General features: G+C 37.2%; 2 protein-coding genes across 3 annotated transcripts in view; one reads left to right on the forward strand and one right to left on the reverse strand.

The window, feature by feature from the left end:
- Positions 1 to 4,091: 4,091 nt before the first annotated feature.
- LOC129456350 (uncharacterized) lies at positions 4,092 to 16,654 on the reverse strand. 2 transcript variants are annotated; one of them, XM_055222755.1, is made up of 3 exons: positions 16,052 to 16,654; positions 14,793 to 14,928; positions 4,092 to 4,228 (listed from the first exon to the last, which is right to left on the reverse strand). In XM_055222755.1, the coding sequence occupies exons 1-3, from the start codon at positions 16,539 to 16,541 to the stop codon at positions 4,114 to 4,116; spliced, it is 741 nt and encodes a 246-aa protein (XP_055078730.1). In that variant the 5' UTR covers positions 16,542 to 16,654; the 3' UTR covers positions 4,092 to 4,113. The 2 variants fall into 2 exon arrangements, with proteins under 2 accessions (XP_055078730.1, XP_055078729.1); XM_055222754.1 differs by lacking the exon at positions 4,092 to 4,228 and adding an exon at positions 13,817 to 13,987 and having other exon boundaries at positions 16,052 to 16,653.
- Positions 9,176 to 17,929, forward strand: part of LOC117369466 (uncharacterized) — a 45,170-nt gene continuing 36,416 nt past the window's right edge. The window contains exons 1-2 of the mRNA XM_055222750.1: positions 9,176 to 9,224; positions 10,401 to 10,697. Of these exons, the coding sequence (XP_055078725.1) occupies positions 9,185 to 9,224; positions 10,401 to 10,697 (337 nt within the window). The 5' untranslated portion in view covers positions 9,176 to 9,184. The remainder of the gene's footprint in view (positions 9,225 to 10,400; positions 10,698 to 17,929) is intronic.

Below are 17,929 nucleotides of genomic sequence, written 5' to 3' on the forward strand. Positions count from 1 at the left end.
AATGTTGATGAATCAGATCAAGCATTTTTTAAACATTTCTTTTATAAATACTTATTCTTCATACAGATTATTAATACACTGCACAGATCAAGTGTTATTTCCTGTTTGACACATCGGACTAAACCACCAGAGAGCCCGAAATACATTTTAGTCACATCACATTTTATTATTTAAATCATTGTTTCTTGTTATAGACTCAATATAGAGGAGTATGAATCTGAAATGCCACATTCCCCACATTAACACACTTTTGCCCTTAAGTAACTCACAAAAGCAGAAAAATGAGTCAAATGAAGCTGAAAATATGGGCCCCACACTCAAGCCAGACTGTGCTTTAATATTGTATCTGAAGGTCTTATTCACAGCCACAGACGCCTGTCCCTCGTCTTATTTATTTAGAGAAAAGAGATTTAGTCCTACACATATGAAGCATAATTTATTAACCATTACTGACTTACAGTGTTGTCATGTGTTGGCCTCTCAATGTGTCTGTGTGCGTTACAATCATAGTTACTACTGATAAAAAGTAAAAGTCGTATGTCACTATTGTCTCTGAGTTACATTTCCAGAGCCTGTCCCTCCATGTCCCACCACATTCAACAAACTGTCCCTCTTTCTCTACAGTTTGAGGTGGTCACTGTAATGATGGTTTTCAGATTGTAGAATGTCCTACTCCCAGATGGGGGCAAGAGACAGATTTTCCTAATTAATACAAGATACTTTGTCCTGAAATATGTAAAGGATAAATTCACAAATATTTAGCCTGATGATTTCCACCACAATGTTAATTTTAGCTGCCTGTCTGTCTGTAATGGGCCTATTATTGACCCAGAATGCTGTGATGTCATCTGAAACCCATTAATACCATGTCTTTTATATTTCCAGAGCCAGTGTCACGTCCAGTAGTGTCCTGTGTGAACATGAGCGCTGATATCTGCACTCTTCAGTGTTCAGTGACTCTCACGGAGCAGACCACACTGAGCTGGTTCAGAGGAGAGCAGCCTGTGGACAGCAGCAGCTCTGCAGTGCAGCTCCTCACTGTCCAACTGAGGAAAAACACCCCAGAGTACAAATGTGTGGCTCAAAACCCCGCTGATGAGAAGATTGTTATAGTTGATATTACTGCTGTCTGCACATGCAAGAAGAAAGACTTGAATGATGGACAAACAAAGAACTCAGATCTTAAGATAACAGGTAAGAATTCAAATACGATGAAAAAAGGTTCTAACAAATTGCTAAATAATATTGCTAATGAGGTTAAAGCTAGTGTAAAAACTAAACAAATTCTGGTTAATCGTCAGTTTTTTGCATTTATTTCATCTATCTGCACTTCTAACCTTTTTTTAATACATTGGGGATTTTTTTGTGCTAATTGCTTTTTGATTTAGGAAAAGAAAAAAGCTACATTTTCAAGTCTGTGTTGGGAGTTTGTTTGTGAACTGTGTCAGACTTGGACCTCAAAATGTCTGAATGAAAACTACACAAGTCTTTTGCGTTGTGATTTCTAGTGTTTCTGTGTCTATAGATTCTCTTCATATTGTGATTCCTGTGTGTTCAGTTTTGTCCTTTGTGTCTTTGGTTTTTGGACTTTGGTGAGAGTCTGCAGTATTTAGATGGACAGATTTTACAGTATGTGACAAAGTTTCTGTGTTTAAATAGTTGATCATTGTGTTTAAGGGTCTGACAAAAGTGTTTTCTAGTTTTGATTAAGTTAAGGCTTGTAAATGGATATAAGATTACGCCAACAGGAACTGAGTATTTGCTCACTGAGAGGCAAGTTTTGCAATTTGAGCTGAAATTTAGACTTAAACTGTAATAAGTTTGTCCTTGTTTGGGTTAATTACTATTTACGACTTTAGCCTATCTACTTTAGTCTCGTTTTAGACCCAGTATTGTCTCTTTTTAGTCCATGTTTAGCCCTAATTTAGACCTGATAGATTCAGTCAGTGAGGTGGCACTTGGTGTGAAAAGTTTGAGGTCCACTGCTCTAGTGATGATACAAGAGCTAAATAACCTTTTAACATTGTGACTGCACAGAATTACACACATTTTAATTGTACTTTTGTCATTTTATCCACAGACTGGGTGTTCCTGATTCCTCTGGCTGTTTTTGGGCTCATGCTGGCTGTTTATGTGACCCTTATACATGTAACAACTGAAAAAAAAAAGAAAGAGAGAGGCAACAGCGCCCCCTGCCGGCACCTGAGATAATAAAGTCACGTGACATCAGAAAAGCGACAGTTCACTTTCAACAAAATTAATTAAGAAATGTATTTTGCAAATCGGAAATTTAAATCAATGCAAAAAGGAAGAGTGAGAAAGTGCAGAATTGGAGTGAATTGCTCTTGTTTTTTTAGTGATAGTTGTCGTTGTCAAAAATGAGAATGTTTTCAGAGGAGGTCCACATCTGTATAAAGACAGTTTGCAACTATTTGAACAGAGAAATTCAGACCTTCTTTCCATTTAAAGGAGTTGTAGGCATTTTAGGATAAAATATCACTTTATTAACTCTAAAGGAAATTAAGACACCATTAAAATACATAGAAATAACATTTTTAAGAAATTATATATATATATATATATATATATATATATATATATATATATATATATAATTATAATTATATAATTATATAAATTATATATATATATAATTTTTATTTTTATGTTTTTTTATTTTTCCCATGTAATAAATTATAATCTACCACACCAAAATCTATAAGATCTCTATCTGTTGTCCTTCTCTAACTGCAGGAATTAGATACAGACAGGAATACGTTTGGACCCCTGCAAACTTGAGGCACTTTTGTGAGATCACATTAAAACCAACTTATTGTAACATTATCTGTGTCATTTTTTCCTTGAGATACATCAAGTCTCCCTTCAGTTCATGTTTAGACCAGTGTTTTTCAACCACTGTGCCGCGGCACACTAGTGTGCCGTGAGATATTGTCTGGTGTGCCGTAGGAAATTATCCAATTACGCCTAACTGGTCTAAAAAATATTTTTTGAAAACAAATTAATTATTATCCACAAATAATGTGCCGTTGTCGAATGTCTGCGCTGTCTAGCGATTGGCAGAGTAACCATGTAATACTCTTTCATATCAGTAGGTGGCAGCATGTAGCTAACAAGTAGCTGCTAATTGATTTCAATTTGAGACAAGAGAATTAGTGATACGTGGATGCGTCAGGTGACAGTGGCATTGTGGCTAGCGGGACTATATGGTGAGAGTGATGGAGAAGTTTTTGAAAAGGGAAGATGCTAACTTTGAACCGGACCCTGGGCAAAACTCAGACCCAGATGAAGGCCCAAGTATGAGTGGAGATCAAAAGAAAGCAAAGACGGTTAGCTCAAGCAAAACCTCTGGCGCACGGCAATACAGCGAAAGCTATATTTCATTTGGATTTACTTTCACTGGAAATCCAATGAAACCGACTCCGTTGTGCTTGGTGTGTGGTGAAAAGTTATCCAACAGTGCTAGGGTCCCAAGTAAACTTAAACGGCATCTTCAAACGAAACACCCTTCCCTTCAAAACAAGAATGCGGACTATTTTGTTCGCCTGCGTGAACACACGGAGAAACAGGCAACTATTATGAGAAAAACCACAAAGGTAAACGAGAGAGCCCTTAAAGCTAGCTACCACGTTGCTGAACTTGTAGCTAAGTCAAAAAAGGCGCACACTGTGGCAGAGACACAGTGTGTCTTTCTTCAATTCCTGCCAGGATATCAGCTCTGTGTTCATCCAAACAGGCCCAGGTTTCACACTGAGTGAGTAGAAATATTTTATTTTATTATAAAATGCTTTTTTTGTGTTTATTTGATTCCTGTTCAAAATACTTTGATGAGAATTACTTTATATTGTAAATATAGGATGCAGAGTTTCATTTTTTAACATTTTCTGCTGATGGTGTGCCTTGTGATTTTTTCAATAAAAAAAATGTGCCTTGGCTCAAAAAAGGTTGAAATACACTGGTTTAGACCATCGTTGTCTATTACAATACTAGAGGTTCACAGTTCACAGCTCCACAGCAGACAGAGTGCTGCAGTTCAGCCTGCAGGTGTCAGTGTGACACAAACAACACAACAACAACAACAACAACACCAACACATCAAATCGAAGTTTCCACACGATGTGAGGTGGATCCGTGGTAGTTTCCATTGGTCAAATTGGTTGATTGTTTTCTGAAGATGACCTTCCACAGATCTCTTTTCCTGAGCTTCTCCCTGTAACACAGGACATGAATATTACCATGAGGTTTCACAGAATGGATGTATTAATGGTTTGAAGCTAAAAAACTATGACATATTTGAAGTGCATATGACAGGTTATTCATTTTACTAAAACAGTTAGAATCATTATATTTACGATATTACTAAAATTTATATTTTTTATAGTTTGTGCATATTCAGTATTGATGACTTCATCGTGATGATAGATTTTTCTTCACAAACTGCCACTTAACTGATGTAAAACAATGATAAATATTTACCAAAGGTGCTAATCCCACCAAGCCAAGTCAGATTTATTAAGAAAAAAAATCATGAAAACCTATCATAAGAACTTTTTTTTGAACAATAATGAGAATTGTGTATCTATACATTGGCTTATATCAGAACGTTTTATTGTTTACTATAATGTTATTTTATATTTTAAAACAACTGTTTTATGGAGGATATAAGCAGAGGCAGGTGTGAGTTTAGGGTGTAATGTAGGCTGGCCGTTAGCGGCAGGATGTGCGACAGAAGACAGCAGCACGGGTGTGGTCCACAATTTTTTTATTTCTTTCTCCCATCAATTATCAAAGAGCAAAGTGCCTTGTGCAAATGGAGGTCAGAGGAGCAGCATCATCTCCAGCAGCAGAACATGGTTTGATGGTTGCAGGCGCCTTTTATCCTGTTCCTCTAACTGGACTAAACTACTATTAATTAATAGGGGTATTTAAAAAATAGCCTTAGCTCTTTAAAACTCAAACCTCCATAAAACCCCATAAACCCATAACCCAAATCAACTTTATACATATTAAAATACATAAACCCTAAAACCAAACACCAAATATACTTAAAACCCATAAACCATTTAAAACTGCCCAACATGTCTCCCCTACACCTCCCCCGCCTTGGTCCTGCCCCGGAACCTTTTTAAAGGAGCTCGTTTGCCTGGGGACCTCTTTGACACCTGGACACAAGGACAAGGAGGTGGTAAGTTAAAACATTTTTAAAACACTTTCACTAAAAACACTACAAATTACAGAACACACAAACACTTCAAAACATTCTCAAACAAACATTGCACTAATATTGCACATATCCAATGTATTAATTAGCTGTTAATTTTGTCCTCTTTCTCCTCCAGGACACGGAGCTTCAATTAAAGTGCCACTGTGCCACCAGATCTAAAACTGGGTAAAAGCAGACAAATTAAATTAAACATATTTAAATCCTTTTGTGCAATTCTTTTTTTACAGTGCAAATAATGTTTAAAGTGCTGTGTGCTATTAAAGTGTACGTGCAATTTAAAGTGCATATGGTGAAAGGTGCTATTAATCTAGTAACAAACTTGGCTGTTTGTTACAAGGGACTGAATTGACTTTGATCTTTTAGTCTTTTTACATAATGAAAATGCTTTTTACCAACATGTCTCTGTGCTTTTAGTTGCTGGGGCATCTTGTGAGTACAGTTTGGGGGAGACAAGAAATCTTGTCAGGGCATAGATATACTGAATAGACAACCAACAATTTCTTTAGTCAACTGTAGCACTACTAAAGACACGCCCTGTGCATCAATGAATAGAATAAAATGGGGCGTGGTGTAGATGTTAAGGCTTTAAAAATGATTAAGATTTCTTTCAAAAACAATTACATCAAAGAATTTGTGGTAAACAGCATCTTCATAAGTGTCTAGTTCCTCCAAACTTCTAACTCATTTCATGCTCGTTTCTCTTTCTGCTGTTTTGCTTATTAATCCTTATAATCTTAACATTATTTGTCAATAACAAAATGGTCCAATTAAGACTTCACTGACCTAGTGAATAGTTTTGACAGTTTGTGCCATGTCCCCTTTTACATCTCCCCTTTTACCTATTCTGCAGAATCAACTTTGTAGAGCTTTAAACAAGTGATCAGCAGCTATCCATCGGAGGTGCCGACCACTTTGTGGCTCTTTGTTGTGATGACGTTTACAGCATTGATGCACAGGGCATATCTGTATCTGCTCAAGAATTTCTTCAGTTGACTGCAGCCCTAGAAAAATGTATTGAAATTCAACTTCCCGAGCTACAATCAGCCTCACCTTTTGCAGTATATTATCCAGCCAACAACAACAACAATAACAACGACAACCAGACCAAAGATGCGGGCCACGGTGGTATGATCTGTCTTCTCTTGTGTATCGCGGTGTTGAGTTGGTGGGACAGAGGTATAATCTATAAAAGAAAAAAAATTAAACTTTTTTTTTTTTTTACCTTTTTATGTATTCTATAATAAAATGGACAATCTCCTATATTTTCTTTTCTCAAACTCCTGACCTAATAACAAATGTGAATGACTAAGTGTGTGTTCACACTTGTCCTGATTTGGGCCCAGTCTAATCCTGATGTAAACCTGATCTGATTCTGTTCTAGTCTTGGGTTCCTGGTTTGGTCCAAGTTTAGTTACAGATTTAAACTAGGTCTGCAACTTGACAAAATCTGTCTCTGGGTTTTTTGTAATTTTATTTGTATTGCTGTGTTGCTAAACCATGACCATACTTTTGATGTGTGATGGTGCAATTTGAATGTAATTCTGGTTTTATAAAAAATATCCTGTACTGAAATACAAAAAACTATTTTGTTCAATATTTCACATTGCCCTTGTTTCCTTCCTCAGGGGTGTGTCTGACTGAGAACGAGTCTCATTACAACACCAGAGCCATAAACAGGACAACAGCAGATACTGGTGTAAAGATGGAGGAGTGAGCGCCGCCAACGGCTGTGGAATCAACTGCTCAGGTAAACTACTGCAACTAGGCTACTACTACTACTAATACGATTACTGCTACTACTACTAATACTGTTACTACTACTACTGCTACTGCAACTAGGCTACTACTACTACTACTACTACTATTGTTACTACTACTGCTACTACTACTACTGCAACTAGGCTACTACTGTGATTACCTCCGTGTCAGATCTCGTCTGATCTCTGAAGCTGAGTAGGTTTTGAAGCCTCTCTTCTGTCAGTCTGCCCCAGGGCAGCTGTGAGCACAACTGTAGCTTTCTACCACTGAGTATTAAGTCAATGAATAAAACATGAAATGAAAATGTAAAGTGACGCTGAGTGTCAGGAAAGAGTATTGGGTTACTACTTCTACTACTATTTGAAATAAGGCTACAACAGATACTAAAGGTACTATTACTACTGCTATAGAAATACTAATATTTCTTCTACTTGTACTTAAAGTCTAATACTAAGATTAAGTGGGGATGGAATCTGATCTAACCCAGCACTAGATAAGTTCTAACCCAAGTACTAAAGCTCTAAAAAGATGACTAAAACAGACCAAACTGTAGATGTCCTAAACCAGGACTAAACCAGGTCTTGTCTTGGACTAGAGAAGGACCCAGGTCTGGAGGGAGCAGTGAGTGTCAGATGTGTTTGTTTTAATATATTTGTATTTGATGTTTTTCATCTGTCTCCTCAGATCTGCTCAGCGACAACCCAACAGTCGCCATAAATTGTGCCAAACGAGTCGTACGGGACCCCAACGGCATCAGGGCCTGGTGAGTCATGTGACCAGACCCAGCCAATCACAACACACAAGAAATATTTATGTTATTAAAACACAGGGAAAGTGGTAAAATGTCAGAGATCAGGAGTCTAACCCACAACCTCTTTACTGAGAGGAGGAGACAGGATAACCACTCTGCCACAGTAGCACTTATTGATTTTCTTGTTATTACAGGGTGGCATGGCGGCGGAACTGTCAGGGCCGAGACCTGAGCAGGTACCTCGCTGGATGTGGAGTTTGAAAAAGAAAACCACATGAATGTCATTGAAACAGCATAATCTTAGGCTTAGCTGCATTTTATTTTGAACGAGGCTATATGTAAGGTTCTTTTCTCCATGAAGATGTTGTTGTTTGATTAGATAGTTCCTCAAAATGGTTTTAAATTTAATAATCTCCATGGAGACAAGCAAGTTACCCTACAATAAAAACACCTGTTATTAAATACATACGAGATAGATACAGTCATACCATACTGTGGAACATTCAAAACAAAACAATAACATTTTCAAGACAAGCAGGTGACGGACTCTCCACCAGAAAGTTGAAATAATGCATCTTTCACACAGAATCAGTTACATTATTTGTGATTTCTTGCTGTAAACCTGAGGCAATAAAGAGTTTGAAGCATTTTATGTTTTTGGTGTTTTATGGAGTTGATAATCAATATTTAGGAGGATAAGGGAAGTGTCTGGGGAGGGCGAGAGCTGGAGGCTTAGCTCATCTAATGGATTTGGTGTGAATTGTTTGAGAATTACAATGGTACCAGTTTTGTTTGGTATATAATAAATCTATTAATAGAATGAACACCACAGACATTCTTTTATTCAATACTAAGTACTCAAAGTAAAGTTTACTCTGGCCTTTGGGTGTGTTGTGGAAATGATCTCTTGATGATTAATAATCCATCTGTGGAGCCTTGGTGAGTTATGAAATACAAAAAGGTTTATTCTTTGTTACAACAGATCTGGACAGGACAGGGCTCAGACCTGCCCTGGCCACAGACTGCCAGCCTCCTGGTGTCCCAGGACATTCTCCCCTCAGTCTCCCTCCAGAGCATCTGAGCTCTGAGTACTTCTACCAGAACTACAAAACTACAAACATATGAAAGTGACTTTTGTTTCAGAGCCATGAGTTAATCCACTTTTACACCTGAAGAAGGTAAAACAACACAGAGTTTCCTGAGGGATGTGGACAGAGCCTGTGGAGACTTCAGACACGTTAATGTCTGGTCTGTGTCTGACAAACTCACACAGATCAAATCCATTTACACAAAGACGAATAAGAATATTTTCTTTACACTATGACTGCAAATACATTTCCATCACAGATGAAACCACTTGTCTTTCACATCGGAAAGTTGATCTGAAAAAGCGGATGTGGCTCACATTCAGAGGTAACCACTGAAGTAGCACCATGGCTTTACGTTTCAGCGCTGCGCTCTTTTTACTCTCAGGTGAGAAGAAATAATATACTATATTTGTTTAGGAAAAACAATGAAATACATGTTTGTGTACTAAAGATGTTAAAGTAATGTTGACGTTTGTTTAAGGATTCATTATGTAACTTTTCTGGTGGAGGATCCATGGAGATGTTATTGGCCTGGAATGTCCCACACTATGGCATTATACTTTTTATACATATGACTTTAATAACATGAAAGTGATAACATCTCTAATAAGATAAGCAGGTGGCAGTCCCCTCACTAGAAAAGTTACATTGTACACCTTTAACCTCCCCTCCTAGGACCTGGCGTCCTCATATGTGGACAACACATTTCGTTTGTCTCGGTCACATTGCAAATTTTTAGAAGAAGAAGAACGGCATACAAGAACAGCAACAATACAAAAATGTTCAATTAATAATATTTTTAACATTTTAGAATGTTCAGAATTTTTTTTTTTTTTGTAAAGAGCTGCTCCTGACACCAGCTCTTCACATGAGACACATTGTTCCAAGAGGCACAATTATTGTTTCTCATTTTGTTTTTAGACTCAGCACAAATGTTGCTGTGTTCAGGATCTTAATAAATAGTTTTTGCAAATCATTATTCAGATGTTTTATCAAAATGATTCAACTCTCCACATATGAGGACATTCGTTTTACTTCACTTTTCTCAGAAAGTACATTTTACAAAAAGATAATTCTTTGTATTTAGACTTATCAGGTCCCAATCAGCCCAAATAGCAAAGACAAATTAATAAAGGGTCTCAGGAGGTTAAGCAAAGTTAATTTTTGTCTTTTTAGTCTGTTACATTTTGAGATGGTTCATCTAATGCAATTTTATCTATTACTCAGGCTATATTTACACCTGACATTGGTACAGCACTTTTTTTAATAACTTGTAAAATGTATCTTGAAAACAAATAAAGCTCACACATAAGTAAACAAACAAACAAACAAACAAACAAACAAACAAATATTATTGGGAAGACAGACGTGGGTATTGAATTAGTTTACAGTCCCAGTGTGAATAAGAGTTAAATGTGTAATAAACCTCTGAGAAGTGTATTTAAAGTATTCATCAAAACTATATACAGTAATTATTATATGAATAAACTAAAGTAATTGTGCTTGTGATGCTCTTGTCATTTTCAAATGTACCATCCTTCCTCTGCATTTCTCTTTGCAGTTCTCTCTTTGAGTTTATCTGAAGTGAGGGTGAACCTCACATCTGCTGTGGGATCATCTATAACATTCCCAGACCCGGTGAAGGAGAGAGCATTTTTAAATTTTAGAACAAAGACCATTGCTCTTATTTACAATGGAGTTTATGAGATTGAAGAAGACATTTACACAAACAGACTTCACTGGAGCAGCACTGGACACTTCACTCTCTCAGATCTACAGAAAAATGACTCTGGAGTTTATGCCATCGACTCTAAAAAAGGAAATGTGTTTTATAAATTATATGAACTAAAAGTCTACGGTGAGTAACATTTACTATATGTACAATGAAAAAGACAGCACTTTCTTCAAAAAAGGCCACTGTAACAGCAGAGGGACCCCTATGTTTGGGAGGCAATAATAGCCACAATATTATTATATTAAATTATATTATTATACAATGTTGATGAATCAGATCAAGCATTTTTTAAACATTTCTTTTATAAATACTTATTCTTCATACAGATCATTAATACACTGCACAGATCAAGTGTTATTTCCTGTTTGACACATCGGACTAAACCACCAGAGAGCCCGAAATACATTTTAGTCACATCACATTTTATTATTTAAATCATTGTTTCTTGTTATAGACTCAATATAGAGGAGTATGAATCTGAAATGCCACATTCCCCACATTAACACACTTTTGCCCTTAAGTAACTCACAAAATCAGAAAAATTAGTCAAATGAAGCTGATAATATGGTCCCCACACTCAAGCCAGACTGTGCTTTAATATTGTATCTGAAGGTCTTATTCACAGCCACAGACGCCTGTCCCTCGTCTTATTTATTTAGAGAAAAGAGATTTAGTCCTACACATATGAAGCATAATTTATTAACCATTACTGACTTACAGCGTTGTCATGTGTTGGCCTCTCAATGTGTCTGTGTGCGTTACAATCATAGTTACTACTGATAAAAAGTAAAAGTCGTATGTCACTATTGTCTCTGAGTTACATTTCCAGAGTCTGTCCCTCCATGTCCCACCACATTCAACAAACTGTCTCTCTTTCTCTACAGTTTGAGGTGGTCACTGTAATGATGGTTTTCAGATTGTAGAATGTCCTACTCCCAGATGGGGGCAAGAGACAGATTTTCCTAATTAATACAAGATACTTTGTCCTGAAATATGTAAAGGGTAAATTCACAAATATTTAGCCTGATGATTTCCACCACAATGTTAATTTTAGCTGCCTGTCTGTCTGTAATGGGCCTATTATTGACCCAGAATGCTGTGATGTCATCTGAAACCCATTAATACCATGTCTTTTATATTTCCAGAGCCAGTGTCACGTCCAGTAGTGTCCTGTGTGAACGTGAGCGCTGATATCTGCACTCTTCAGTGTTCAGTGACTCTCACGGAGCAGACCACACTGAGCTGGTTCAGAGGAGAGCAGCCTGTGGACAGCAGCAGCTCTGCAGTGCAGCTCCTCACTGTCCAACTGAGGAAAAACACCCCAGAGTACAAATGTGTGGCTCAAAACCCCGCTGATGAGAAGATTGTTATAGTTGATATTACTGCTGTCTGCACATGCAAGAAGAAAGACTTGAGTGATGGACAAACAAAGAAATCAGATCTTAAAATAACAGGTAAGAATTCAAATACGATGAAAAAAAGGTTCTAACAAATTGCTAAATAATATTGCTAATGAGTTTAAAGCTAGTGTAAAAACTAAACAAATTCTGGTTAATCGTCAGTTTTTTGCATTTATTTCATCTATCTGCACTTCTATGCCGTGTTTTAACCTTCTTTATTTAATACATTGGGGATTTTTTTTGTGCTAGTAGCATTTTGATTTAGGAAAAGAAAAAAGCAACATTTTCAAGTCTGTGTTGGGAGTTTGTTTGTGAACTGTGTCAGACTTGGACCTCAAAATGTCTGAATGAAAACTACACAAGTCTTTTGCGTTGTGATTTCTAGTGTTTCTGTGTCTATAGATTCTCTTCATATTGTGATTCCTGTGTGTTCAGTTTTGTCCTTTGTGTCTTTGGTTTTTGGACTTTGGTGAGAGTCTGCAGTATTTAGATGGACAGATTTTACAGTATGTGACAAAGTTTCTGTGTTTAAATAGTTGATCATTGTGTTTAAGGGTCTGACAAAAGTGTTTTCTAGTTTTGATTAAGTTAAGGCTTGTAAATGGATATAAGATTACGCCAACAGGAACTGAGTATTTGCTCACTGAGAGGCAAGTTTTGCAATTTGAGCTGAAATTTAGACTTAAACTGTAATAAGTTTGTCCTTGTTTGGGTTAATTACTATTTACGACTTCTACTTTGGTCTCATTTTAGACCCATTATTGTCTCTTTTTAGTCCATGTTCAGCCCTAATTTAGACCTGATAGATTCAGTCAGTGAGGTGACATTTGGTGTGAAAAGTTTGAGGTCCACTGCTCTAGTGATGATACAAGAGCTAAATAACCTTTTAACATTGTGACTGCACAGAATTACACACATTTTAATTGTACTTTTGTCATTTTATCCACAGACTGGGTGTTCCTGATTCCTCTGGCTGTTTTTGGGCTCATGCTGGCTGTTTATGTGACCCTTATACATGTAACAACTGAAAAAGAAAGAAAGAGAGAGGCAACAGCGCCCCCTGCCGGCACCTGAGCGCAATAAAGTCACGTGACACCAGAAAAGTGACAGTTCACCTTTAACAAAATGAATTAAGAAATATATTTTGCAAATCGGAAATTTAAATCAATGCAAAAAGGAAGAGTGAGAAAGTGCAGAATTGGAGTGAATTGCTCTTGTTTTCTTAGTGATAGTTGTCGTCAAAAATGAGAATGTTTTCAGAGGAGGCCCACATCTGTATAAAGACAGTTTGCAACTATTTGAACAGAGAAATTCAGACCTTCTTTCCATTTAAAGGAGTTGTAGGCATTTTAGGATAAAATATCACTTTATTAACTCTGAAGGAAATTAAGACACCATTAAAATACATAGAAATAACATTATTATAAAGAAATATATATATATATATATATATATATATATATATATATATATATATATATATATATATATATATATATATATATATATATATATATATATATATATATATATATATATATATATAAAGTAATGTATATATATATAAAGTAATAAATTATAATCTATCTACCACACCAAAATCTATAAGATCTCTATCTGTTGTCCTTATCTAACTGCAGAAATTAGATACAGACAGGAATACGTTTGGACCCCTGCAAACTTGAGGCACTTTTGTGAGATCACATTAAAACCAACTTATTGTAACATTATCTGTGCCTCTTTGAGATGCATCAAGTCTCCCTTCAGTTCATGTTTAGACCATCGTTGTCTATTACAGTACTAGAGTTTGTTCACAGCTCCACAGCAGACAGAGTGCTGCAGTTTGTTTTTCAGCCTGCAGGTGTCACTGTAACACAAACAACAACAACATCAACACATCATTTCAAAGTCTCCACACGATGTGAGGTGGATCCGTGGTAGTTTCCATTGGTCAAATTGGTTGATTGTTTTCTGAAGATGACTTTCCACAGATCTCTTTTCCTGAGCTTCTCCCTGTAACACAGGACATGAATATTACCATGAGGTTTCACAGAATGGATGTATTAATGGTTTGAAGCTATAAACTATGACATATTTAAAGTGCATATGACAGGTTATTCATTTTACTAAAACAGTTAGAATCATTATATTTACGATATTACTAAAATTTATATTTTTTCTAGTTTTTGCATATTCAGTATTGATGACTTCATCGTGATGATAGATTTTTCTTCACAAACTGCCACTTAATTGATGTAAAACAATGATAAATATTTACCAAAGGTGCTAATCCCACCAAGCCAAGTCAGATTTATTAAGAAAAAAAATCATGAAAACCTATCATAAGAACTTTAATGTAGATGTCATGTAATAAGTGTATTTAAAAGTTTGTTTCAAATAATAAAAAGTAGTGTACGGCCATATAGCTGAACAATAATGAGAATTGTGTATCTATACATTGGCTTATATCATAACGTTTTATTATTTACTATAATGTTATTTTATATTTTAAAACAACTACTTGTTTTATGGAGGATAAGAGACTAGGATAAGACTTCACTGACCTAATGAATAGTTTTGGCAGTTTGTGCCATCTTTTTACATCTCCCCTTTTACCTATTCTGCAAAATCAACTTAGTAGAGCTTTTAACAAGTGATCTGCAGCTATCCATCAGAAGTGCCGACTTTGTGGCTCTTTGTTGTGATGACGTTTACAGCATTGATGCACAGGGCATATCTGTATTTGGTCAAGAATTTCTTCAGTTGACTACAGCCCTAGAAAAATGTATTGAAATTCAACTTCTACAATCAGCCTCACCTTTTGCAGTAAATTATCCAGCCAACAACAACAACAACAACAACAACAACCAGACCAACTATGATGAGGGCCACAGTGGTATGATCTGTCTTCTCTTGTGTACTGGGGTGTTGAGTTGGTGGGACAGAGGTATAATCTATGAAACAGATTTTTTTTTTTTTTAACCTTTTTATGTATTCTATAATAAAATGGACAATCTCCTATATTTTCTTTTCTCAAACTCCTGACCTGATAACAAATGTGCTGCTAAAGCAAGTAATAGTAAAAGGTACAACAAAATTACTTAAAGCAACACTGTGGGAAAGTTAAACATTAAAACCACACATCAGAACCTTCTCTGTAAAGATAGATTAGGTTTATGCCATACTCTGGATTGTTGTAGCTAAAAGAACTAAATTTCCATGGAGACAAGCAGGAAGTGGTCCTCCTCAGGTTTGTGGAGATGCAAGAACGCTCACCGTAATGATGCAAGTTTTTGTTTCAACTGCATAAAATAATGAAGTAACCTACTTTTGTACTTAGTTACTTTCAACAGGGACAAGCTGGAGACCGCTGGGGTGGACTGTGACCTGGCAGACTGGATCTCACAATCTATCTCACAAACCGGCCCCAGTTTGTGAGAGCCAAGAACTGCGTGTCTGATCTCATAACCTGCAGGGTAGGGGCGCCCCAGGGCACTGTCCTCGCGCCGTTCTCTGATGACTCTGCCATCATTGGCCTCATCAAGAACGACAACGATGTGGAGTACAGAGGACTAACGCAGAACCACCTCATCATCAATGCAGGGAACACCAAGGAGATGGTGGTGGACTTCCGCAGACGCCACTCTACTGCCCCCTCATGAATACCATGTAAATCTACTGAAGTCACTTTACTGAGATTTATTCTGTTTATATGCTGCACTCTACTCTTTTGTACATAATAAGAAACAGTGTGTTACATTAGAGTCTATTTTTAGTTTATTATTAAGTTTATTTTTAAATCATTTTTAAGCTATTATCTATTATCTTGTTTTATTGAATGTACTATTTTCCTGCTGTTCTTGAACTGTGTGGTGCAATACTGGAATTTCCCCACTGTGGGACTAATAAAGGCATATCTTATCTTTCCACCACTGCATATTAACCACCAAAATGTGTTTAAATATTAAACAAAAAATAACAGTTTATTGGGCTATATGTTACAGTTGTGTTTTTAAGTTCAACTCTAACGTGAATGCATAATTGGTAATCTATCTACTATGTAGATTCATTATTTACCAGAAACTTGAAGTTGGCACTTAGTTACATTCAGTTTGTAGTTGTATGTTTCGACTTCAAGTCCAACGATCTGGAGTTTGTAGATGTGGTTGCTGTCATTCTGGTGAATGTTGGTCATGATGATGGTCCCATTCTCCACACAGATTTTGCTTTTTTTTTTCAGTGTTTCACCATTGTGAAAGTTGAGCAGAGTGACATTGCCATAGGAGAGGATGGCATGAGTTTGTTTACTCAGCCCACTCCAAAAGGTCACATTTCCTCCTTCTATAGCCGTCAGTGTTTGGACACTGGGTGCAGAAGTCACATCAGCTGAAAGAAAAGAGTGAAAGATTAAATACAGAACGTGTGTTGCAATTAGCCTACTTGGAATATATGGCTCATAAACATGAATATTTATTTTACAAAAGCATGGTCTGAGCTTGATTTCCAGAGGTGAATCTCTTGTATAATGTGGGGAGAAATATAGGCAATCACCCTTCTTATTAGACATTCCTTTAGCTAACTGGTCCTATTTGATGACTAATGTGACAATTAGTCAGTGAACTATGTTCCCCAATAAGATCCGGATCAGATCTAAGGCAGTCAATAAGAACAATCACTTCATCCTGACTGGCTTTGAGCGAGTTAAGTTAGAGCTGAGAGCAGAGTTCAACTGAGTCCAGCTGAACTGTCAAGAAAGCACAGAACAGAGGTATGCGTAAGTCAGGTGCACGTGGACCAAAGATTTGTGCACAGATTTGTTTTATATCTATATCATACATGTCAGAGTCAAGGCCCGCGGGCCAAATCCGGCCCTCGAGAGTGTTTTTTATGGCCCTCAGAATAATATTGATTTATTATTATATCCGGCCCGCAGGCCTCAGCAAGCCAGCGGCCCGCAGGTGTTTTACGCGCACCAATACTACATTTCCCACAATGCAACTGTGGCACACAGAGCGGGATGCGGCTTCATTGTATTATTCATTTGCGGTCATTAGCTTAACAGCAAAAATAAACTTTCAGATAACTATTAAAATGGCAAAACGGAAGGTGGACATTGAGAACCGGGGGTTTCAAATAAGGTGGGAGTGGGAGTACATGTTCACGGAGGTAGCTGGGAGACCTGTGTGTCTTCTGTGTGGAGAAAGTGTGGCGGTAATGAAAGAGTATAATCTGAGACGGCATCATGACACGAAACACACGGACAAAAACAAGAATATGGACATGGAACAAAGGCTACAGAAGGTGGAAGACTTAAAACGAGGTCTCAATTCTCGCCAGGCTCTATTCAGAAAAGCCAATTCACAAAGCGAGGCTGCTGTCAAGGCCAGTTTTATTGTGGCCGAAGAGATCGCTAAAACAGCCCGGCCATTTACAGAGGGGGATTTTATCAAAAACTGCATGCTTAAAGTTTGTGACTCAGTTTGCCCAGACAAAAGGCAACTCTTTTTGAACGTGAGCCTGAGCAGAAACACCGTTGCTGAGCGTGTTGACCAGCTGTCAATCAATCTAAAAGAGCAGCTTGTGAAAAAGGGAAAAGATTTCATCGCATATTCCCTGGCTGTGGATGAGAGCACGGACACCTCTGACATTGCCCAGTTGTCAATTTTCATCCGCGGAGTGGACTCCAGCATGAGCGTGACAGAGGAGTTTTTGGCCTTGTGTCCTATGCATGGCACAACTACAGGACATGATTTGTACGAAGAAGTGTCAAGATGTGTAAATGAGATGGAGCTGCCTTGGGACAAACTCGTGGGGTTGACTACAGACGGAGCACCTGCGATGTGTGGACAAGGAGCGGACTGGTTGCGAGGATACGGGAGAAGATGCAGGAGGAGAACGTCACAGGTGAGCTGACAGCTTATCATTGTATAATACACCAGGAGTCATTGTGTGGTA

The sequence above is a fragment of the Periophthalmus magnuspinnatus genome, chromosome 1 (genome assembly GCF_009829125.3).
Source record: "Periophthalmus magnuspinnatus isolate fPerMag1 chromosome 1, fPerMag1.2.pri, whole genome shotgun sequence".
Taxonomy (NCBI): Eukaryota; Metazoa; Chordata; class Actinopteri; order Gobiiformes; family Gobiidae; genus Periophthalmus; species Periophthalmus magnuspinnatus.

Excerpts from the sequence above, each read along its gene's own strand:
- LOC129456350 (XM_055222755.1), bottom strand. The coding sequence starts at position 16,541 with ATGTCTAATAAGAAGGGTGATTGCCTATATTTCTCCCCACATTATACA. Across the intron at positions 14,929-16,051 it reads GTGCCAACTTCAAGTTTCTG|ATTATACCTCTGTCCCACCA; the intron begins GTAAATAATGAA and ends TCTGTTTCATAG. Across the intron at positions 4,229-14,792 it reads TGGATAATTTACTGCAAAAG|GGAGAAGCTCAGGAAAAGAG; the intron begins GTGAGGCTGATT and ends CCTGTGTTACAG.